Source organism: Phaenicophaeus curvirostris, chromosome 1 (genome assembly GCF_032191515.1).
Source record: "Phaenicophaeus curvirostris isolate KB17595 chromosome 1, BPBGC_Pcur_1.0, whole genome shotgun sequence".
Classification (NCBI taxonomy): Eukaryota; Metazoa; Chordata; class Aves; order Cuculiformes; family Cuculidae; genus Phaenicophaeus; species Phaenicophaeus curvirostris.
The window spans coordinates 59,717,189-59,741,482 of record NC_091392.1 but is presented as its reverse complement, the minus strand read 5'-3'; the positions used below and the strand labels follow the sequence as shown (position 1 = coordinate 59,741,482).

The window sequence follows — 24,294 nt, the reverse complement described above, 5'->3', positions numbered from 1 at the left end:
TTTAACTACTTGAGTTCAGGTTAGGTGATTAAGATGCAGTATCCTTTCTCTTAATTTCCTAAAACACCCCATATCCCTCGATATATGAGAAAGCTGTAAATCCTGTGTTCCGTCAGTCTTGTTTGAAAGGGAGGTGTTCCTTCAGAAGCAATGAGATACAGTTAACCTGGGCTTTGGGATAGCTGAGAGATAATCAAATCAGTTTATCTGTGTTCTGCTATGGCAAAGCCCCGTGCCCAGCTTCCCCACCTTTCTCCTTTCATCATTGTCTTCATTTGCAACCCAGATCCTATGTATTTCATTCAGACTTCAGCAGAGGCTTGTCTCTCTTCAGCGGGTCTGCATCCTAATAGAAACGAAATGAGGGGAGGGACTTTGCGGCCAGGGAAACTGACCTTTTCAGCTCAGCTAGTGCTTGATCTGAGCTTCAGATTTCGTAAACAAAGCAAGGGCTGAATGTCATGCAATGGCCTCTTTGCAAATGAAACACTTATGAAAACATCCTGTGGGAGTGAGAGGCTTAGCGTGAGACTTTAGCAAGCTTACCTATGTCCTCCCTTCACAAGTAGGGTTGCCTCTAATGCATGAGGTATGCAAGGTGCCAGCCATTCCCTGTGGTTTCACCACACTTGTAGGCCAGGTGGAGTCATTGACATTACAAAGCTAATATTTGCAGGTGGGAAGATATCCATGTGGGGAGGCAGCTGTGGTGTAAAAAGCCAAAATGTCCTTTCCACTAGGCACTTGTGGAAAGCCACTAGCATGCCGGTGCTGTGTGGGTGAAAGGGGCACAGCCAGGGCAGCAGAGGGAAACACTGATTCATTTTTGGTCTGTCTTCCAGAGCCCTTGGCGCCCTTGCCAGGGGACTAAGATCACAGAGGGCCTGGTAAGGTGGCCAGTGAAGTCTGAGGTCAGGAACTGAGGAAGTCCTCTGTCTCCCTTGTAAGATGGGAATACCTTCGTAAACCCATGTTTAGAAGATGGATGCTGAAGTGACCTGGCTGACTGGCTTTACCCACACTGCCTGGAAGGCAGAGCCATGCTGAGATCCTTCCTTTTTTCAGTTCTGCTTTCAGGTTACAACTCTGTTAGCAAGTGGTAATGAGAGATGGAGCTTGTGGGAACTGAGAGGTATTGCAGATTTGTTTGGAGGTTAAACATATGGACTCACATGCACACTAAACTGGACTGCAGCAAGTCTGCAGTCTGCAGCAAGGCAGACTATGGCCAGTTTGATATTTACTGCTGAGATTATTTGTATAGCTCTCCAAAGGGAACTTTGGGTGCTGTAGAAATGCCGTGGTTACTGTTCGTTCCACTTTGCTGTCATGGAGAACATAGGACAGGAGGGAGGAAGGTGGCTAGAGAACATACACTGTTGCTAAACAATCCTGGCACATTGATATGAGTAACGGCTTCAAGGCTCATGTGGCTTCAGGATGCAGAAGCTACCTTGGTAGCTTGCTTTCCCCATCTCCTCTGGCTGTTCCAAGCAATTCAGGAACTTACTTAAGCATGCCATTATGTGAGCCTCAGTGTGTTATTTTGAGTGGTACTTTAGGTACTAGTGCTGTCTCCTGCTCTTTAAGGAGATGAGGTGCTGCTTGTGGTCCCCCCAACAGCCTGCAGCAGAGCCCCAGCTGGGCACTTGGCACATGCCTCAGCTCTGCTGGGCCAAAAAGAGGGATTTCTTCAGCAAAGCATTTTGTTAGACATCCTTCAGTGTCCTCCAAAGATAAAGCTTCAAAGCAGGGCTTCTGTCAATCCTGCCTGTCTAACTTTGTCTTGTTCTTTTTTTCCTCATTCCATCTCTGACTCCAGAGCAGACTTTCTTATCCTCTGAGGCCTTTGGAGTACTGAGTGTTTGGTTGCAAAACTTGTTCCTGTTTTCATTGACACCTACTTTCCTAAAACATCTTTACACTGAGATTGTGCATAAATTTCTTTGCACTGTCATGCGGGCCTTGAAGGCTTTCAGGTGCTGCTGCTGCCTCTGTATTGCCTCATTTTGCTCTTGAGACTCCAGAAGTTGTCGCAGGGGCTGGAGGCTTCATTCCCTGGCTCGGGAGGACTGTTGCTCATCAAGGTATGTCCAGCAGGGCTATCCACCTGCCTTCTAAAGCTGCTGAGACCTGCCATGGGCACAGCAGACTCCCAGGCTTCTTACTGTCTGGAGAGCACTTGGATGTCTTGGTAGAGTGTTCGCAGCATCTTTTCATGATTTCTGTAGAGGTGACAGTCTCTGTGTCAGCTTTGACAGGTATGCTGGGAAGGGTTTACTTACTAGGGTCTGGCTCTGTTTTGTCAAGGCTGTAACCCATCAAATATATTAGTTTTCTGCCTTCATTTGCTTGCCACTCAGTGATGTCCAGGTGTCCTGCACAGTTTTTTTGCACTAGGCCAACTGTGTTGTGTTTTCCCCTAGGAAGGTCTTCGGGGGTTACCTTCTGGTTCAGGGGAGCATAGACCTGGCTGCTGGACCTTCTTACACCAAGATCTAGAAATTGATTTTGGGTCCGGTGGCTGCAACATCTGCAGGGAAGTAATGAGGCATTCTCGGGTGTTGCATTGTTAATTAACTATAATGTGAAATATAACTAGTCACATGATTTACTGTGGAAATCTGTAATATCTCTTGTCATTACTGCAATTCATTAAAGTGGGAGATGGAGGTGACCCTGAAAGAATCTTTCACTGAGGTGTAATCAGGAATTTAAATGTAAGTGTATATATTTGTCTTAGAGATTTTACTTCATGTGCCTAAAACCAGGAATATGTCAGAGGAGCCCACAGCTTGTAACTCAGGCTCGTGGGCACCTGAACCCACATCAAAAGGATGAATAAGAATTGCAGTGTGTCTACATTCTAAAAGATATCTAACAGTAGGGATTTGTGGCTTTGTAGTGGGTATGGAAGTGCAGAGTTCTGTAGTGGTGAGATGTGAAATTGTGGTCACTGAGCACTGAAGGAAAGGCTTGATATTGCAAGGGCTCAACCTCTTTGTTTATAGAAACAAAATGAAATAAAAGGCAACATAGATGATTCAAAGGGAGATCTGTGGCTGATGATGTATTCACTAATTCCTAAGAGTTTGGTGTTTTAGGTGGTTAGCATGCTTACTGAAGTGGTTGCCCACAGTCCAAATCCAACTCACATGACATTGTCTAGTTACCTGACGGATGGTGATGAGTGTGGGTGGAAGGAGCTGGAGCAGCCTAGATATTTCCAGGCTCTGGTGCAGGGTCTGGCCCAGGGTGGTGCTGCCTCATTCAGTCTTTGTAGAACATGCCAGGGTTCAGGGTAGCCCATATGCTGCTGAGCTACTCATGACAGCTCTCACCTGGAATGGCAGGGCTGCTTCCATGAGTGCTGGACCCACTGTAGAGAGCTCTTTATGGGTAGCCATGGGAAAGAGATGCTGCCCTTGCAGAGACTGTGTACCAGGGAGCATCCAGCCCCAACACTGAAGATATTCTAGAGGGGAAAGCAGATGTGCACCATCTCACCAGACTTGGGCCTGCAGTGGCACATAGACACTGAGTCCAGCTCCCCAGATGGGGCTGGCTAGCAGCCCCTGCCAGCACTTAACCACCTCTCCCATCACCTCCCATGCGTGGGGATAGGTGTGGTGAAGCTGGAGGCTCAGGGAAGGCGGAAAAATAGATTAGGCTGGCTCAGAGGAAGGTCTCCCCAGTGTTTTTGTGGATGTGTCCTCTTTTCTCTGGTCAACTGAGGAGGCTTTTAGTAGGGAACAGCTGCCTACATCCCCCTATGCCCAAGTGTACTGAGAATTTATTGCTAAATTCTATCCTATCTATAAAGGAAAGTCATGGTGTGTAGTATGAAATAGTAAGCAGGGTTGTGTTGCTGATGCTATAATTGTAGGAGAGGGATGTGTAGGAGGGCAGTTGGGATAGCAGGGGGGGTGCAGGGTGTGAAGATGATTGTGATCAGAGCTCCCTGTCCATTGCACTGCAGTGGGAGTTATCCTTCTCAGTTGCGTGTGGGGAGTGTAGAAGGATGCTTAGCTTCGGTTGATTTTGTTTATGGCTGCTTTGTGCATTAGAAGGGCTTGCTTTTTCCTCTGACCAGGGCATGTGGATAATAGGGGCAGCTTGGAGCTATGTAAAACCAGGTCTGGAGCACTGCAGGGGACAGGGTCTGTCACGTCTTTAAGAGCGGTTGCATGCTACCTAGGCATTTAGGAAACTACTGATTAGGATGAGACAGTTTTACTAGCAGGACAGGAAAAGCAGAGCAGGAAGGCAGGGAGATTTTCACCTGGAATGAAGGCCCCCTTGGCATCTTCTGCTGACCAGGAACAGGAAGGAGCTGAGGCTGTTGAGGTCTGAATTCCACTTTGAGGCTGTCTCCAAACGTTTGGTAGCATAAGGGAAGGAATTTGCATAGCCTCCAGGGACATAAATTTTAGGGAGGTTCCAAGACTCTAGTGGTCCTGGGAACAATACCTCAGAAGGTACCACCAATATACCTCAGAGGCCACCACCAAGAGTGCTGCATTTGAGACATGGCTGTTTTGAAGGTGCAATATAATAGCCATACCTGACAGTTCCCCTTTTCATTGCCTTCTTAACCTGGGCGTGCATATGAGTTTGCAGGCTTTTGCCTCTCTGGGGAGAAGTGGAAGATATTTATTTCAGGAGTGTCTTGTGTGCATCATTTATATGCTGAACACATGCCATGTGCTTTCGACGTTTTTCAAGCAGGCACTGTTCTGGTGGCAATCAGCAAGCAGCCTCTGGTTACCGTGCACTCGCAGCTCTGCAGGTACTGCAAAAGGTCTTACTGCCTATTTAATACAGGGCAGGGGCTTGGTCTCTTGCCACTGCAAAGGCCACGTTTATAAATCAGCACTAAGTGCTAGGAGTAAAGCAGAAGAAAACATCAGTGACTTTCAGACTGTTCCTTATTTAGTCCATAAAGTGTATCTTTTGCCCTTTGGGGTAAGGTGGGTGCATAGGGAGCTTTACCTCATTCGCTTTCCTGAAACCTGTTGGAAGTACAAGTGAGGAGGCTGCGTGATTTGTGTATGCATGCAGAAGAGGGCCATCTGAATTGTAAATAGCACCTGCTAAATTATTATTAAATGAAAGCTGACATGGGAGGATTTCTCAGGGAAAAAAAAAAAAGAAGTCAAGTCTTTTAATAAAAGTCATTCAGGATGTTTTAACACTGTCCCCCGGCTGCATGCTACATACTTCAGCTCATGTGGATGCTACTGGGAGTTAAGTGAATTGTAACAGGGACAGGGGAGGCTCCATTAAATCCAGTTACTGTCAATTGTGTGAAAGCTTTCAATGTCTACACTTCAACTCATTATTGAAGAAAGGAACTATCAATTTTATTCAATGCATAGTGCCCAACCTAGATTCTGCTCCCAACCCAGAGACTCTCTATGCGCGGGGGTGATATAAAAATTAGACCTGCATTGTTCATGGCTTGTATTTTGCTGTTGCAGTGTCCTGGCTGCAGCCTGACCAGCTAACTGGGGCTGCGGGAGGCTGCCCTGTGCCCTTGCCAAGGCAGGAAGCCTGAACCTAGGCAAGTTCAGTCGGTGTCAGCACTTGCCCTAGTCCAGCCCAAACTTTTGCTAGTGCAGGTGAAGCTGGAGAGCCAGGCTTCAAGCAAACAGGAGAGCTCAGTGGGTGCAGCTGCTTTTCCTGAGCATCCTTACGCCCTCTGATCCTGACAGAGAGCAAAAAGGCATGGAGCTTTGGGCCATCCTGTGCAAAACCTGACAAGGTGTCTGTTAGCCTTCCTTCAGTGAAAGAAGGCAGCAAGAGCAGCTCCGCCTTGCACAGGAAATTTCTTGGTAGACCTGTGAGCAGGGATTTGAGAGGACTTTTTCAAAGTGAAACAGCCTGTTTTCCATCCACCTTTGGCTTATGGTCCCTCCATCCTTCCAGGTCTACAGGAGTGAAGATGCTCCCTGGAGGCATCCCCACTGCATCTGGGAGATGCTAAGGGTCATCACTGTTACAGGGCTTGGCTTGCATGGATCGTCCCATTTCTGCCAGCTTGTTTCTTTGTGGACATTGTGGCAAGCTATTGTAATCAAAAGGCTGGAGTTGTAAATCATATTACAGGCTGTAATGAGGAGTTTGATTCCTGTAATAAACCATCCAACTTCTATTCACATTTATTACTATTTTTGCTATTGCCATGGAATAAATATCCTTTTTTTAAAAAAAAAAAAAAAAAGAACATGCCACCAGCACAATTTTATAATGTCCTCAGGAAATTTAGGGTTGTGTTTTTCTCACATTAGCTGCACAGGCAAATTTGCAATAAAAATGACTTCATTGCAGAAGCTTTCTTTTCCCATCACTAAGCTGTCAATCAGCCTGTAATTTCTTGGTATTGGACTATGCTGAAGAGCTGGCCGAGTTATTCTCCATACAACATGTGCCCCTAAAACCTCAAATATGAGAAAATCATTTTTGAAAGGAAGAAGATTTCATACATCTTTTTTTAAGGGGTGGATTGGAATATTTCTCCTGCAATGAGATATATCCTCTGAGAAGGGCGGAAGTTGGAGCAGAGAAGTCCAAAGTCTTCCCTTTAGCCACAGGACAGCTCTGCTTACTCCACCTCTTCTGTTTTTGGAGTACCAGGTTGGGTCAGCATTTGTGCCCTGGTCTTGTCCCTGTCCCTGCTCCCCTGCTGAGGCTGCCAGCAGTGTTGCAGGGAGAGCAAGAGGCTGGTTGTTGATGTGGAAACCAGTCCCTAACAACAACTCGTTTCACCAAGAGGCACAGACGACATCTGACGTTGACAGCGTTGAGTGACTGCTGACCTTGTCTTTAGCATCAGCTGATATAAACTGGAGCCCTGCCAGTTTGTACCAGTTGAAAGTCTGTCACTTAATGGTGGCGATTATACTGATTTTTACAGCAGCACTGAGAAAGTTGCAGCTGCTTCACTTCACATTCCTGAGTTTAAATTGGGGTGTCTATGTCTTCTGGCATTATCTTTAGAGGAGTGTGTGAGAACAGCCTCTCTCCTTGTTCTGAGTCAATCGTTTTTTTCCCTTTTTATTTTGTATGAAGAGATATTGCTCGAGCACACCATGGAATGAAAGCCATAAAGCTATAAATTGTACCTCTGCTAGGTCCACAATATGTTACCAATTACATCTGCTTTATTATTTGCGTCCAGGGGAAAAAAATACATCAAACCAACCCCACTCTCCAGGCAGGTCGTTACAGTACTAGAAGGAACACTGTGACTCTTCTTGATCAGTGGAAAAACAAACAGTTCCAGCTCACTTACATACAATATTTGTGTTTGGGAGACGAATTGAGTGACAGTGCTGTGGTTCTCTGAGCTTGCAGCATGTCACATATAATCATAGAATCATTTTGTTGAAAAAGACGTTTTGAGATCATTGAGTCCAACCGTACCTGTCCACTACTAAACAATATCCCCGAGCACCTCATCTACCTAGCTTTTAAATACCTCCAGGGATGATGACTTAACCACTTCCCTGGGCAGCTGGTTCCAGTGCCTGATAACTTTCCATGAAGAAATTTTTCCTGGTACCTAATCTGAACCTTTTCTGATGTAGCTTGAGGCCATTTCGTGTTGTCCTGTCACTAGTTACTTGGGAGAAGAGACCAACACTCACCTCCCTATAACCTCCTTTCAGGTAGTTGTGGACAGTGATAAGGTCTCCTCTCAGCCTTATCTTCTCTAGGCTAAACAATCCCAGCTCCCTCAGCTGCCTGTCATAAGACTTGTGCTCTAGCCCCCTCACCAGCTTCATTGCCCTTTTTTAAACACACTCCAGCAGCTCAATGCCATTCTTGTAGTGAAGGACCCAAAACTGAACACAGCATTCAAGGTGCAGCTTCGCCAATGTGGAGTACAGGTGTACAATCACTTCCCTAGCCCTTCTGGCTACACTGTTTCTGTTACAGACCAGGATGCCTTCTTGGACACCTGGGCACACTGTGGGCTCATATTCAGCCAAATGTCAACCAGCACCCCAAGGACCTTGTTGAACCTCATGCCGTTGGTCGCAGCCCATCGATCCGACCTGTCCAGATCCCTCTTTAGAGTCTCCCTACCTTCAATTATATCAACAGTTAAACCCAACTTAGCGAGGGTACATTCAACTCTCTCATCCAGGTCATTGATGAAGATATTGAACAGAACTGGACCCAAAACAGAGCCCTGGGGAACACCACTTGTGACCAGCCTCCAGCTGGATTTAACTCCATTTACCACCACTCTTTAGGCCCAGACATCTAGCTAGTTTTTTACCCAGCAGAGGGTACACCTGTCCAGGCCATTGACAGCCAGTTTCTCAAGTAGGATACTGTGAGAAACAGTGTCAAAGGCTTTTCTGAAGTTCATGTATGCTACATCCACAGCTTTCCCCTTGCCTACTAAGCAGGTAACCCTGTCATAGGAGGAGGTCAGGTTAGTTTCACAGGACCTGCCTTTCATTAACTGGTGTTGACTGAGCCTGATCACCTGGCTCTTCTGTGTGTGCTGTGTGATGGCACCCAAGATGACCGGCTCCATTATCTTTCCCGGCACCAAGGTCAGACTGACAGGCCTATAGATCCTCCCTCTGACCTTTCTTGTAAATGGGCATAACATTTGCCAATTTCCAATCAAGTGGAGCTTCTCCAGTCAGCCAGGACTGCTGGCAGGTGATGGAAAGGGGTCTGGTGAACACCTCTGCCAGCTCCCTTAATACCCTTGAGTGGATCCCATCTGTCCCCATAGACTTGTGAAAGTTTAATTGGCCAAGCAGATCTCTCACCATGTCCTCTTGGATTATTAGAGCTTTGTTCTGCTCCCTCTCCTTATCCTCTGCCTTACAGGGCTGGGTACCTAGAAAACAGCTGAACTTACTATTAAAGATTGAGGCAAAGAAGACATTAAAATCCTCAGACTTTTCCTCATCCTTTGTCACTGTTGTTCCCCATGCATCCGGTAAAAGATGGAGTTCCTCCTTGGCCCTCCTTTTGTTGTTAGTATATTTGTAGAAATGGTTTTTTATTATCTTTCATGGAACTGGCCAATTTAAGTTCTAATTGGGCTGTAGCTCTTCTGATTTTCTCTCTGCGTGACCTCATTCCATCCTTGTAGTCCTCCTGAGATGCCCACCTCTTCTTCCAAAGCTCATAGACTTTCCTCTTTCTTTTTGTTTTTCTGTCAGAGATCTACCCAAAGCTCTCTGCTCAGCCAAACTGTTTTTCTTCCCCAGTGGCTTATGGGGATGGCTTGCTCTTGGGCCACGGGGATTTCCTTCTTGAAGAGCGTCCAGTCTTCTTGGGCTCCTTTGGCCTTTAGGACTGTTTCCCAAGGAACTTTATCAACCAGCCTTCTAATCAGTCCGAAGGCTGCCCTCCGGATGTCCAGGGTGGCAGTTCTGCTGACCCTTCTCCTTACTCTTTTGAGAATTGAGAATTCTATAATTTCGTGATCACTGTGCCCCAGCTGTCCTCCAGCTGTTGCATCTTACACGAGGCCTTCTCTGTTCACAAAAACAGGTCCAGTGGGTACCTTCCGTAGTTGGTTTACTTACCAACTGTGTCAGGAAGTTGTCTTCCACACACTTGAGGAACCTCCTAGGCTGTTTCCTTTCTGCTGTATTATACTTCCAGTAGACATCTGCTAAGTTGAAGTTGCCCACAAGAACAAGGGCTAACAATTGTGAGACTTCTCCCAGTTGCTTGTTGAATATTTCATCAGTCTCTTCTTCCTGGCTGGGTGGTCTGTAGCACACTTGCACCGCAATATCTGCCCTATTGGGCGTTCCGCTTTTTTTTACCTGTAGACATTCAACCCTATCATAACCATCTCTGAGCTCAAAGCACTCAAAACACTCTCTAACACAGAGGGCAACTGCACCGCCTCTCCTTCCTTGCCTGTCCTGCCTGAAGAGTTTATAGCCAACCATGGCAGCACTCCTATTATGTGAGTCATCCCACCACATTTCCAAGATGGCAATTATATCATAGTTTTCTTGCTGTACATTGACTTCTAATTCCTCGTTTGTTGCCCATGCTGTATATATTGTTGTAGAGGCGCTTCAGTTGGGCTTTTGATCCCACCACTCTCCTGAGGGTAATAGTCCTCTAATTCCTAAATGACTACTTGCTGTGGTTTCTAACTCAACCTTTGCATCTTTGCTGCCTCTTGGAGTACTGTCTCCCACTTCCTCTGAGGTGACAGACCAAAGGGTCTTGCTAGCACACCATCTCTCAGATGCTGGAGTGCCGTTCTCAGGCCAGCCTGGTTTTGTCCTCCTCCTTCATACCTAGTTGAGAGCTCTTTTGATGAGTCCTACCTTCTTGGTAAGCGTTCTTTTGCCCCTTGGAGATCAGCATATCCCATCATTTGCCAGCAGGCCTGGTGTTGTGTAGTTCAACCCACGGTCAAAAACCCCAAGTTTTTTTCCTCACACCGGGCTTGGAGCTAGGTATTTATTTCCAGGCTCTTCCTATTCCTTCCCTCATGCAGTCCCTGTAGTATGCACTGGATTCCTTCACCATTTGTCCCAAGGTCCTGAAGTCCCTCTTAATTGCCTTTAGGTTTCTTGTTGGGGCTTCAGTACTGCCTACTTGGAAAATCATTAATGGATGATAATCCATGGGCCTAACCAGAGTTGGAAGTTTTCTACGTGCTGCAACATTTGTGGCAGTATCATTAACCTGTGTAAAGGAGCGATAAGGCACATAGAGGGCCAGGTAGCTGAGGGGTCCTGAGGACCCCGTGTCAGGGACCTTGGAAATTGCTGCCAAGGAGATTGGTTGGAGGGAATTAATACAAATTGCAGCAAACAGCATCAGAAATCACATTAAAGCCAGGAGTCACATCTGCAGAAGAAGGCATGCAGGGCTTTGTTTTTGCAGGGCTTTGTTTTTGCAGGGCTTCGTTACTAGAGGAGGATTAGTGAGGTTTTGCATTGCGTGCTCAAGCAGGGATGAGGCTTTTCCCATATGTTCTCATAGGGGTTTTTCTTCTGCGTCTACCCTGTCTTCACAAATTCATCACTGTGGCTAGGATGACACCGGGGGCATTGAAGCAAACTGGAGTGACTGCTTTACTGGTTATTTCTGTGTAAACCTTCATATGGTGGTGTTTGGCTCACCACAGCACCCCTCTCATGAGCAATTTCTGGGCTTTGGGCTGCTAGGAATTAACTGGAAAATGGAAGTTGGGTGTGTTTAAATACATTTGCTCGATGATGGTACTTGGCATTGGAAGTATGGAGTAACATTCGTGTTTGTTTTATAGGTGTATATGTTTATGCATGTGAGTGTGCATGTGTCTGCGTAAGCTCCAGAAAATCTTCTGAAAAGCAACATAGACTAGTGGAGAATGGGTTCCTTTTAGGAAAGAGAGCCGAGTGTTAGATACTCTCCAGTCTCTGTATGAAGAAGTCATCCATGTGCACTGCAGAGTTTGTTGTGGTTTTGTCACTGTAGCATTCATTCAGCTTTTAACTTTATAAGTTGAGAACAAGTCAAGGTTATGTTTGTGCTTAATAATGCAGCAACGGTGCCAGCTCAGCATATTGTCTTTTTCTTCCCTAGTCATTTTGGTTTATTAAAAAGAAACACTGACAACAGATAGAAGAGTGAAGGAGGCTGTGCCTTTCTGCTTTAACTCCAGCCGGGTGCTGAATCCATCCCTAGGAATCCCCATATATTCATGCCATTCCTACTACCTTTGCCCCCATGGTACCATCCCTACCATGGGCAGGGAGAGCTGGCAGCAAGTCAGGACTTAGTTGTCCTCTTCTCTGTGGAGCATCTCTTTTTTTCTGAATAGGAGCATTTTCTCTTCCAGTGGAATTTTACTCAGTGTCCTTCAGTAAGTCTGTCTCAGTGATACTTTATTTTCGCTTTGGTTATGAGGTTGTGGGTTTCTTTTTTTGTTTGCCTGGTGAGTTTTTGTGGTTTTTTTTTTTAATAAAGATGTAGAAGATCATTAACTCTTCTAGAACCCAAAACGCTTGCAGTAAAATAGGGGTTTGTATTTTCTTAAAAAGTAAAGTTCTATTAGGACATAGTTCTGCCACATGCTTGTTTTACTTTGCTTCATTAACTATACTGTTCATTTCCAGGGGATCTGCTTTCCAATGATGGTATTGTCACTGTGAATAAGAACAGATGACCACAGTTTTATAAATCTGGGAGAACTGAGAGCACGTAGTGAAACTCATGTTTTGTAACTCCCATTTCCAGTATCTCTGAGGACAGGCCAGCACTGTGTACTATTTCTACATGCAGACTTGGCAAGCAACCTGAAACATTACCTGCTGCTTCTTTCCTAGCTCCTCAACTTTGTCTGCACACGTCCATTTTGTCATGGTGTATCATCTCCTGGACCCATCGTGGCTTTCTGCAAGCCAGAAGCTACACGATGGTTTAGTAGGAATAAATGGAGGGCTTAAGTCAGATCCACGAAACTGTTTAATATAGGATGAGCCTGAGGGTTTGAGATTTGGCCCTTCATAGGCACAATACTTTGCAGTATTTGACACCAGTTCTTCCTGAGAGCTAGATATATTCCTGGAGGCGATGGGAATAGGAGTCTTCTTAGGCAGAGAAGGTAAAAATAACACTCACATTTCTATTATTAAAAATGAGAAGAGAGAGCAAGAGAGCAGGAATTTTGGTTGTTGTTAGTATAATTCAATCAGGGGTAGTGACTTATTTTAGAGTGTAAGATTTTATTTGTGTTGAATACATATTTCTGGTGCAACTTGATTTTTGTGTGAGTGCGTGTGTTGTATTTGAAGTCTGCATCCCATTTTTCCCTTCCTGCCACTAAAAAAATGAAAAAACTGAGGAAGGCTTCTTGACACTGGTTTCATTCTAATGTTGTATTGCAGGTATGGCCTCGCATGTGCAAGTTTTCTCTCCTCACACCCTTCAGTCAAGTGCCTTCTGTAGCGTGAAGAAACTGAAAGTGGAGCCGAGTTCGAACTGGGATATGACTGGGTACGGCACACACAGTAAAGTCTACAGCCAGAGCAAGAACGTGCAGTCCTCTCAAGCAGCCGCCGCAGCAGCCGTCAACGCCTCCCTCCAGATTCCCAATCCGAGCATCCCTTACGAACAGACCATCATCTTCCCAGCAAGCACGGGGCACATCGTGGTAACGTCCGCCAACAGCACTTCTGGTGTGGTTGCAGTGTCTGGGCAAACACTGGGCGGGCCACACAACCTGATGCGTCGCAGCACTGTGAGCCTTCTGGACACCTACCAAAAATGTGGACTTAAGCGCAAGAGTGAGGAGATTGAGAACACAAGCAGCGTGCAGATCATCGAAGAGCATCCACCAATGATTCAGAACAATGCCAGTGGAGCCACTGTAGCCACCGCCACCACCTCCACGGCCACCTCCAAAAACAGTGGCTCCAACAGCGAAGGGGATTACCAGCTGGTGCAACATGAGGTGCTCTGTTCCATGACCAACACGTACGAAGTGTTAGAGTTTCTTGGCCGTGGAACCTTTGGACAAGTCGTCAAATGCTGGAAACGTGGCACTAATGAGATTGTAGCCATCAAAATTCTAAAGAACCATCCTTCCTATGCCCGTCAAGGCCAGATTGAAGTGAGCATTCTGGCCCGGCTGAGCACAGAAAGTGCGGATGACTACAACTTTGTCCGCGCATATGAGTGCTTCCAGCACAAGAATCACACATGTTTGGTCTTTGAAATGTTGGAGCAGAACCTCTATGATTTCCTAAAACAAAACAAATTCAGTCCCTTGCCCCTTAAGTACATTCGACCGATTCTCCAGCAGGTAGCAACTGCCCTAATGAAGCTGAAAAGCCTGGGACTGATTCACGCTGATCTCAAACCAGAGAATATCATGTTGGTAGACCCATCCCGACAGCCATATAGGGTCAAGGTCATAGACTTTGGATCAGCTAGCCATGTGTCTAAAGCTGTGTGTTCTACCTACCTTCAATCCAGATATTACAGGTAAGAGACTGGGCTCATGTAACATTACCAGGAAAAGTATTTTCATAGAATCATAGAATCATAGAATGGTTTGGGTTGGAAGGGACCTTAAAGATCATCTAGTTCAAATGCTCCTGCCAGGGGCAGGGACACCTTCTGCTAGACCAGGTTGCTCAAAGCCTCATCCAGCCTGGTCTTGAACACCTCCAGGGATGGGGCATCCACTACATCCTGTTCCAGTGCCTCACCACCCTAATAGTAAAAAAATTCCTCCTAATATTAAATCTCCCCTCTTTCAGCTTAAAACCATTACCCCTTGTTCTGTTAATATACTCCCTGATAAAGATCCCCTTCCCAGCTTTCTTGTAAGCCCCCTTCAAGTACTGGAAGGCTGTTGTAAGGTCTCCTCAGAGCCTTCTCTTCTCTAGACTGAACAAGCCCAACTGTCTCAGCCTGACCTTGTATGGGAGATGTTCTAGCCATCTGGTCATCTTCATGGCCCTTATCTGGACTCATTCCAACTCATCTCTGTCTTTCCTCTGTTGAGGATGCCAGAACTGAATGCAGTACTCCAGGTGAAGTCTCACGAGAGCAGAGTAGAGGGGCAGAATCATTTCATGGTCACTGCAGCCATGGCTTCCCTTGAGCTTCACTTTCTGCACCAGCCCGCCCTTGTTGGTGATAACAAGGTCCAGCATAGCGCTCCTCCTATTTTCCCTATGACAATTTTCCTGAATTCCTATAAATGTATGAGAGGCATTCCTTAATTCACAACTGGGATCTCTCTTAGAATGACTTGTTGGTGATAAAAAAAAAAAATAGTATCCTAACCTCTTGGACTTATTTTCGTTGAAAACCATTGTAAATTTGTAGATAACCATAAAATGTAAAAACAAAGTTTACCAGTTACAATTTGTCAGTAATTCATTCACCCTGGGACGGAGAACACACATTTCCTTTCCAAGTCAATGCAAGTAGATTTTCCGTTTCAGGAAGACCTTAACCTGAACATCAATCCATAATTTGTGTGTGTCTTCCAGTCTTTATTCATATGTGAAACCAGGGACTTTACAAGAATAAGACTGGCCCATAGGGAAGCTGTATGGATACAAACAATGCTTTATCAAGGAGTATTTTTCACACAGGCTGGGGAGCTTGCTAGAGTCAATGAGAGTATTCTGGCTGGTGCCTGTCAGCTCTGCTCCAGGTGAGCTGACAGCCTGGCTAGGCTGGAAATATCTTTCTCCATGTGGAAAGCTGTTGGTAGGCATGGGTGACTATCTTCAGTAATTTGGTGTTGGACTGAAGACCTGTTATGGACAGTTGATTCCCGCACATGGTGATTTTAACTACTGGTATGTTATGTGCTAGAATGGAACTGTGACCTCTGTGTAGGCGTGCCTGAGGTGAAACACATGAACCAGTTATATCCTTCTTCAGTTTGTTCTACAGTTTCAGCAAAACAGCTTTTTTTCATAACCCCTAGAAGGTCATTCTCCCCCTTTGTCTTGAGTCCACGACACAAAGTCTCTCTGTAGATGTTTTCCTCAGACCTTCTCTTTGATACCAGTCAGCTTGGTTCAACAACCTAAGGACCAAGTAAAGCAATTCTACTGCTACCTAGGAGTGGGGGAAAATACGGGAGAAAAAAAGAGAATTTGTCTTTAGATGACAGCTGAATTTATAAACATTCAGGCCACATTTTTGTTTGTAAATATAAAAGAAATCTGTCTTATACATGGGGAGGACTTGGGGCAAAAAACCCGGTATGAGTTGATAAGAGACCCTTTTCCCACTTCATAAACAGCACAGTGGTAAAGCCCACCTGAGCTCAGGAAGAGTTAATTTTCACAGGAACAGGAACTTTGACAGTGTGGCACCAAAGCAGCTGATTTTTATCTGCTTGTCCTTTGCTCTGAAGGAAAAAAAAAAATCCCCAACCCTAGTTTATACATCAGAAGAAGCTTATTAAATGAAATATTCTACCTGATGACAGTCCCATCCTCCAGGAGAGACATGTTTCTGTGGTAAATACGCAAAAGCGTTTAGGGTTGCAATTAACTGGCAGACTAGAAAAAATCCTCAACATAATACAGGCATTTTGTTGTTGAGTTATCTGTGATTCTGCGTTACTAGCCTAGGTCCCTAGCTGAAAGACAGAAGGGGCAGCCAAAACGAAATGTGTGACAGAAAGCAGAAATGAAAGAGGAATATGGTTCATTCTCAGTGACAAACAAGGAATATTTTTGCGGCAGTCTCTGGGGAGAAAAAGGCTTGATAAAATTTGCTTTTTATATTTTAAATATTATTCCTGCCTGGTCTGGAGTTGCAGCTTGTTAGGTAATAAGTTCTGACTATCTAATTCCTCCCTTGTTTCCCATGCCTGAATTGATGGGAGGAGGGGAAAAGGGGCAACAGCTCACCGGGAAAAAAAATAAGAAAAAGAAAAATCTCATTGGGTTGAATTACATCAGCAGGGGGCTGCTGATGAAGCTAAATTCAAGTCATGAGGAAAATTTATATTCTTCCTTTTCTGATGGGGAAAAATACAGCACAGAGGAAAGACACATTCCACTCCAAAGAGAAGGAATTTTCATAATAGGAGAAACACAGGGCTTTATAAAGATTTCATGTGTCTTCCATTTAATTTACGCTTGTTTTGCTTGCTAGAGTATAAAAGACAAGGGGATGACTTCAAGAAATGGCACATTAATCTGAATGTGAAGGAAAAGCTTCCTCTGAGTCAAACCTCTCAGACTCTAAGCAGGCGTGCCAAAGAAGTGACAGAAGCCCCATGCCCCATGCATTTAAGGAAAGATGAGGCAGAGGGCTGGGGAATATAATGTAGAGGTCAGCTCTCAGCTGGAGGGTTTTTATCCCGGCCTTTTGGGAGAAAATTCACAGGTCGTATGCATATTTTATTAACAACTTGCTTTTTCTCTTTGTTGTTTTTTTTTTTTTTGTTTAACATTACTTAAGAATGAGATGGTCAAATGCTTTCAAGTTGTATGGGACCCCTCTCATTCTCAAAGCAGTACAAGGCATTCCTTTTTTGTATAAACAACGGGCTTGTTTTCTTCTCCCAGAGGTGAAAGACAGAAGTGTCTTTAAATAAACTCTGTGCTCTTTCTTGGCCCATATCTGCAGAGCCCAGCATAAGCTAAGACAGTCACAGGACTGCTTGAAGAATTTATGTGAGCAGTTTGCTGTTGCTGCCACCTAACACAGCCTGAAGATGAACTGGATCCCTCATCCCAGTTTCTTGTGAGAGGAACAGACCTTGGTATTGTGCTACTGATGCAGCTCGGGCGCCCTTGCTGAGCCCCCCCAATATCAGGACTGCTCTGTCCCACCAGGGTTATTTCTGTCAGGGTCTCCAGAAGGTTCTGCAGCTTCTGACTGTAGAGTGGTGCAAGGGAAGCAGGACACACTAGGCTAAGGAGTGCCTTGCGGGAGCTGCCCCTTTCCACTGATGGTCCCTCTCTGGGAGGGCAGCACCATCCCATCCCCAGAGCCTGGTGGGAAGAGTGTGAGAGGGGTGGGGGACAGGCAAACCCCAGACTCTGCCACTGGCTCTGTACCAAAATGACGAAGGCTGTCATGGCTCTCGTGAGAGCTTAAAGCTCCTGTTCCCGAGTCCTTTACTAAAGGGGAATGACATCAGAGCAGACTGGTAAGCAGGGGCAGGGTCCTCTCACCCACATGACCACATGTGCACTGGCACATGGTCCTGGCCTCAGTGGCTGCACAGCTCCAGACCTCCCTGCTGGTGCTAGAGGGCTGTTCAAGAGCTCTCCTGTCCCATCCAGATTTCATTGACTGCTCCTTGTACTGCTGCTCCAGCCAAATCAGAGGTTTTTGTCAGCTCTGTGATCAGAGTTGTCATCTAAAAGAGGGAGTGCTGTGAAGAGGACCACCGTCCTTTGTTCTGCCAACAACACTTCAGCCAAATACTGTGATGCAAAGTGTTTCTCTTGTAGTGTCCTTAGTCTGCACGGGTAGGACCTGGCCAGTGGCTGCTTGAGTGTTCCCCTTTGTAAGGGGCAGTGGTCCCATCCTGTCCCCAGTCACCGTACTCTTTCATCTTGTCCCTTATCACCAGCTGAGTCAGCCTGGGTCTGATCAGTGACCTTTCTTGGAGGACTTGGCCATGGTCTGGAGGGGCTGATGTGAGGAACCGAAGCTGCTGATGGAGGGCTACTCTGCCCAGCTTGCAGTGCAGGAGTGGCACTTTGCAGATGGCGGTTGTAGCCAGACGTGCTTAGGCTAGAAATGAAGCTCAGTTCACAGAGCAACTGATAAAAAGCTGCAAAAGCCAGTGCATCGCAGGTTATCTTCATGGGATTTTACTTTTTCTTTTTTATGCTGCGGTTTGAAGGGGAGATCATTGAGTTAGGATTTGTGATGTCTGCTTTTTGCAGGAAGCCAAAGGGATGAATGACCAAAGAGATCCCTTCTGAGTTGATAATCCATATATGAAGAGTTTCCTGGAAAAACCCATATCCTGAGAAATTAATGGCTCAGGCTGCAACAGATGCCCCTTCCATTAGAGCCCACATTCATGCACTCAGGTGGAAGAGGGGGTACTGGCCTCTGGGAGAAGGGGTGGCTGGGGTGGCAGGTAGAGCTACAGTCCTCCCTTGCTGGAACAAGAGCAGCTCCCTAGCGTGGGGTGGCAGTGCTGGGATGCTCAGAGCAGGAGGGCTTCTCCTCGGGGACACTACCACCATGCTTTCTTGCTCTCTTGGCTCTTTGCTGCTCAGCTGAAACAGATGCAGTGTTGAACCCCAGGGATGAGTGCATTTCACTGATAAATAGGATAATCACCTTACAAGAATCAAGTATTTTAGAATTTGCAAGATATTGTAGATATAAAAGCTGTCACCTCTGCACTATTACGGGATAAATGTAGTTTCGGTGCCTTGTTTTCCAAAGGCTTTGCTATGTGGTGTGTCTGGCCGTGGACTGAGATGTCTGCTTTGTAGGTCAGTGGCTTTTGATGAAATGTTTGGATAATGGCAAATGAAGCTGAGTATCAGTTGGAAGAGGTGTTTATCAGTCTAATTTCAAACACTGCAAGAAAATATGCAGGCATAAAAGCCTATGTGCCTGTTGTCTGTTGCCCAGGATGCTGGATGGAATAAATAGTGAGACTGTGTGCGGGTGAGTTTGTTAACTGGTTGTACATACTAAGCTGGGTGAGTGCAGGTCCTGAGGATGCAGGGAACTCAAAGGGGATCTCTTATCTTTGACTTGCCACATGTGGACATTATGCCATGAGAGGTATCAGTCCTCTAGCCGTGCTGACTGGGAGCCAAAGCAAGGGAGATTCCTAAGCAGCATCACGACCTTTCACCCATTACGTGATTCACAGCACGTCATTCTGGCCAAAACTGCCCTTTGATTGAAGCAGTGATAATGGCAGCAGGGTTAGGCTGTGCTTATTAGTTTACTCAGTGAATTGGCATCTGTTACATCCCTGTATAACAGTGTTAGTGCACTTACTTTTCAAAATCTTCTGCCATTCTGGATTTGCAAAAACATCTTCATCTCAGACTTGACTGTAGCTGTGGGAGCCTCATTGCTCTGCCAGTCTGTTTCAATCTTACCTGCAACATTCACTGCTTTACTGACTCTGCCTCTCCAAGGTAAAGAGCAGGATAACTAGATGGTCAGAGGAGGAATGTTTTTTCTGGAGACTGGAGCAAAACCACCAAGTTCATTGCTGAAGTCTGAGTTTGGTTTCAGTTAGTGATGATTATGCCTGGTGGGACTGCAGGCTTGCAAGGCAGGTGATACATCGCAGAAGACTTTGTGGAGGAAAGCAGACAACAAGCTGTACTGTTTTAAGCTGTTATTCATTTCTTTCTCAAGGACATTTGAAGTTTGGAGTTGTTTTTTATTCAGAAGCAAAATTCAGCAGAGTTCTTTTGCAAAACCAACACCAGGATTGATTGACTCTTTCTCTCATTGTACTCAGACCACCGAATCTTGGAGGGGAACAGACATTCAGCTGAAAACTTTTGAGTTTGTCCCATCTCTGTGATAGTCAAGCCAGGTTGGTTTTTGTTTTCACAAAACTCAAGCAAGGGTAGTTCTTCACTGAGTTCCTTTGTGCATAAATCACCCCAGAACAGGGATGGTAAACCGGCATTATGTCTGTTGTGCATCCAACAGAAGATGCACCCTGTATATTCCAAAATAGTTCCTTTCCTGGAGTGTAATTAAAACAGAAAAGCCTGTACTTCAGCCTAAACAATCCCCTCAGACCAGAGTCTCCCTAGGGTTTTCTCTGCTGAGAGCTTCTTGCCATTTTCCTAGGTGGTTTTTTATTTTGCTGTGAGCAGACATGCCAGCCTTTCCTTTATCTTGTCAAAGTTAGTCATTTGCCTCTTTCCTTGTGATGCTGCAGCATATCCCTGCCCAGCTCCAGCGTGTGGTGCTGGTCTCGCTTCAAGATAAGTCCTGTATCCCTGTGCAGAGTCAGAAAAGCCATCACAGGAGGGCTTTGTTTATTTATTAACCAAGTGTATAAAATACAACCAATTATGTGCCTCTGTCCCTTCTCCGCTTTTTCAAAACAGGTTCTGTACAGCAAAGGTGAGAGACTGACAGTAATTATCCCTTCTGCAGATCTCATTTTTTCCTTGGTGGCTGGAAAGGCAGGAACCTGTGTGTCCACAGGCAGGGCTTTATCCGTTAGGAGTGTAGATCAGAGACAAGTATGTGGAAGGCAGCTAGAAGTGGGTACCAGGATCAGGAGCACTTGTGTTCTGTCAGCTGATGCTACCCAACAAGTGAGGGGCTGTGGTCCTCACCGGTCAGCTGGAGTTGCAAAGCCTCTACCGTAGTCCAACAAGGTAAAACAACACAGGGAACTGGTTGGCAAAGTCCCACTAAGCCTAGATAATATTTTTAAAAACATATTTTTGGCTGCCATACACAACATTAACTGTTGGGACAACCAGAGACCCTAAGAGAACCCTGAAATCTGGGCTTTGGGCTACCTGTTGACAATACCCTGTTGTTGCCACGTTGCTTTTCCTTTGTTCATTGCTCTTAGAGATACTTGGGTGAAAAACCGTTTCTTAGGAGTTCCTAACTTCCAGCAGTTTCTCTTCCCCTCCTGAAGTTACAGTCTCCCTTTAGATGTGGAAAGGGGAGAGGATTGACGATGTGATCAATGCAAGTGGCAGGATGATGGCCTCAGGTGAGGGGATGCGCACTGGGAGCAGGTAAACAACTACACAAAGATCCCTCTGAGGAAAATAGCAGTTGTGCAAAAGAGCAAACAAAACACAGGGAAAAGAATGTAAATGCAAAATTGCTTCTAAAAAGAAGAGCATTTTCTCAAGGCTTCCACAGCTTTTAAACTCATCAGTGATTGCCACAGAGGGAAAGGCAGCCCCCTCCTTGGTGTGTCCAGCCCCTATTCCCCGACAGGGCTGTGCTGTGCAGGCAGGGAGCGGGAGCAAGAGCAGAGCTGCAGCAACAGAGCTCAGTGATCAACCACCAGCTCCCACACAGGTGTCTTGCCTGTGCTGGGACAAGTCACCTTGCCCTCCTCCATGTCAGCTCCAGAGCGACATGATTCTGGAGAATAGCATTCCTTTTCCTCCTTTCCCTACACTCTCCCTCCTTTAACTTTCTCATTTAAGCACACCTTCCCTCTGTGGGCATTCACACCACTGAGTGCCATGCACTCCCAGGCCTGAGAATGACCTCCCCTAAAGCAACTTTCTGATTGGAAATAAATACCCTTCCAGTGTGGCTGAGCTGGAATTCCCACATGCTTTCAAGAGGGCTCGCAGAGAGGAGGCAGCATGCAAATACACTCCATTACCAGTCCGCGTACCAGTAGCGTACTGCTACCTGAAGTCTTCTGGGAACTTCTGACATAAACATCCATGAACCTTTTTTCTTTTAAACCCAGCACCAAATCCTAAACTAAACCCTACATTATCTGTTCTTCCTGCCAGAGTCATTTCAGTAACACTGGGAGGAGCAGTGAAAGGCTACTAAGTCCCAGTCTCCCTACGTGCAGGTTGCAGGTATTCTTGTGTTTAGGGGTTTTTTGGGTGCTTTGTTTTTGTCTTGCTGTCATCTCTCTTACATGATCACCAAAACAAGCCTATCACAGGATTTCCTCCTGTCTTATTTTTTTCTCTCAAGCTTTATAAGCACAGTAAGTCCCTTTAAGGCTGCAGGCTGGTGACATGATGTGAAAATCAAGGTCGCTCTTGTATTTACTGTACCAGTGCAGGTCTGAAACAGGTACAAATGGCTAGCTTGTTTTACTTAAAAGGAGCTATTTACCTAAGAGAAATCAAAACCCGCCTATCGCAGCTATTGGCTGTAGAGCTTGAGACTGCATCTCTGTAGTACATAAAAGACACACTGTCTTTTGGTAAAGATACCTGTGCTCAGAGCACAGTCTGGCAGAACACCCAGCTCAGTAATGTGACAAGCAGTTGCTTCTGCAGCGATACTTGTGAGTGATGGTACAATTAGCGGGGCTAGATTGAGAACTCACTACAATCAGAGTCCACTCTTTGCATGTATCTGAGAGATGTGAAGTTTGGTCTCTGCTCCTAGTTGCTTACTTCTGTGGTTTTGTGTTTGTTCTCCTTTCTCTTCTCCCACTCAAGTAGTTTCCTTGCCAAGTGCAAAGGAAAACAGAGCAGGGGAAAGGGTGCCTTTTTTTTTCAGCTCATAAGAACAGCAGGTTGGTGACCGACGGACATTACTCCAGTAATAGGTGAGGAGTGAAGGAGAAGGCACTGCAGTCACACACTGGAGTGTGATTTTTCTGTGTCCCTCTCTGCTTATTCCAATATTTTTTTGGGTCAGGACAATAGCTGGCTAAATGCAGTGGTGGCTGCTGAGAAGCAGAACAAAGTGAAGGGCTTTTGGTGTGAGTTGGTGCTCCAAGTGTGAAAATAAAAAGAATTACAAGTAGTGAGATTCGTCGTCCGCGCTTCTGAATGTGAAAAGGCAGCATTAGCAACACAGTTTGTACAGGATTTCAGGGATGCTTTGCTCAAGTACCACATCTTTAAATCCTGTCAGGTTTTTGCCTTACCCTGAATGTTTGCTCACTGCAGGCAGGAGATTTAAGTGTAACATGGATGAAGCTTACTGTGTGCATATGTCTGTGCATTCATTAGGTTCACAAGTTTTAGACCCCAGCACAGCGGGACTGAAAAGCTGTATTACACTGAACAGCATTTTCTGGTTGGAAGGTGTTTCTGCTCTAGTGCTTATTGGCAGTGAGGTTAGAAAAGTGACTGACATTGGTTTATAAATGAACAAGTCATTACCAAAAGAGAGAAATTACTTAAAGATGCTACAATTAGTATGGGGTTATACATTCCCAGCTTCAGACCCCCAGATGCTGTGATTTCAGTCCCTGATATTTTCATTTTAACTTCTCAAGCCACTTGCTGCACTGATGCTTCAAATTAGCCTAAGCTAATGTAAAGGCATTTAATTCTCAGGTGGGGGCTCAGTAGCCACCTCCTTCTCCAGGTCACTCTCGGGAAAAGGAGCAACTCTCGAGCAGCTGAGAGTGGTTATCTTGCTTGAAAAACACTAATCTTGTGGCGTGACTTAAGCTGAGTTAGAGCCACAGCTGTTGCATGTTTAAGGAGGAAGGTCAAGGAAATGTCCTTTGCCTTTTAGACCAGGTCATAGAATGGTTTTTCTGTGGTGCTTTACAAGGTTAAAAAGGAAAAGACAGAAAAGAGGCCTGTGTGTATGTAATGTGAGAAATTTTTGCTTCTAAGAGGAATAAATAGAAGGGAAGTGGCTCTAGGAACCTGGAGAGGGGAAGGGCACAGGAGAAATCCTCTTACGTGTGGTTACCTGGAAGTCACTATTTGCCATATAAGGAAAGATGTGGGAGGAAAGAAGATGAGATTTCACCCCTCTCGCTGTTTAGAGACTTCAAAATCAGAGATACTCAGGTTTGAAACAGGACTGCGTGCTTTTCCTGCAATAGGCTGGAAAGTAAACTGGGAGTCCGTAAGTGGCAGCTTGACCTCTGTTTTCCCTTTCTTGAAGGACAAAAGTGATCGCAGCTGTTGTTTTACTCGTACAGATATAAGTTATTTTGTGCTGACAGATTTTGTCTTTATTTTGCTCTGACTGCATGAGATCAGTGTCTTGGGGTACCTTCAGGTTCTGTCCCCACCTTCTACTGGCTTGCATTAGCCAGGGAATAGCAGGCGTCTACCAGCTACCAAACCTACTGTCTGTCTCTAAAAGCTGTCCTGCAGGGATAGAGGCAGAGTAGGTGTGCAGGGTTTAGCCTGAAACTAAGAGAAGTGACTCTGA

The 24,294-nt window shown here is 45.6% G+C and overlaps 1 protein-coding gene across 6 annotated transcripts in view; it reads left to right on the top strand.

Moving 5' to 3' along the window:
* HIPK2 (homeodomain interacting protein kinase 2) overlaps nt 1–24,294 on the top strand; it is a 146,799-nt gene that overhangs the window by 32,985 nt on the left and 89,520 nt on the right. For all 6 annotated transcript variants that reach the window (XM_069859013.1, XM_069858976.1, XM_069859019.1 and 3 more), the window contains exon 2: nt 12,882–13,980. In XM_069859013.1, coding sequence (XP_069715114.1) covers nt 12,882–13,980 — 1,099 coding nt within the window. The remainder of the gene's footprint in view (nt 1–12,881; nt 13,981–24,294) is intronic.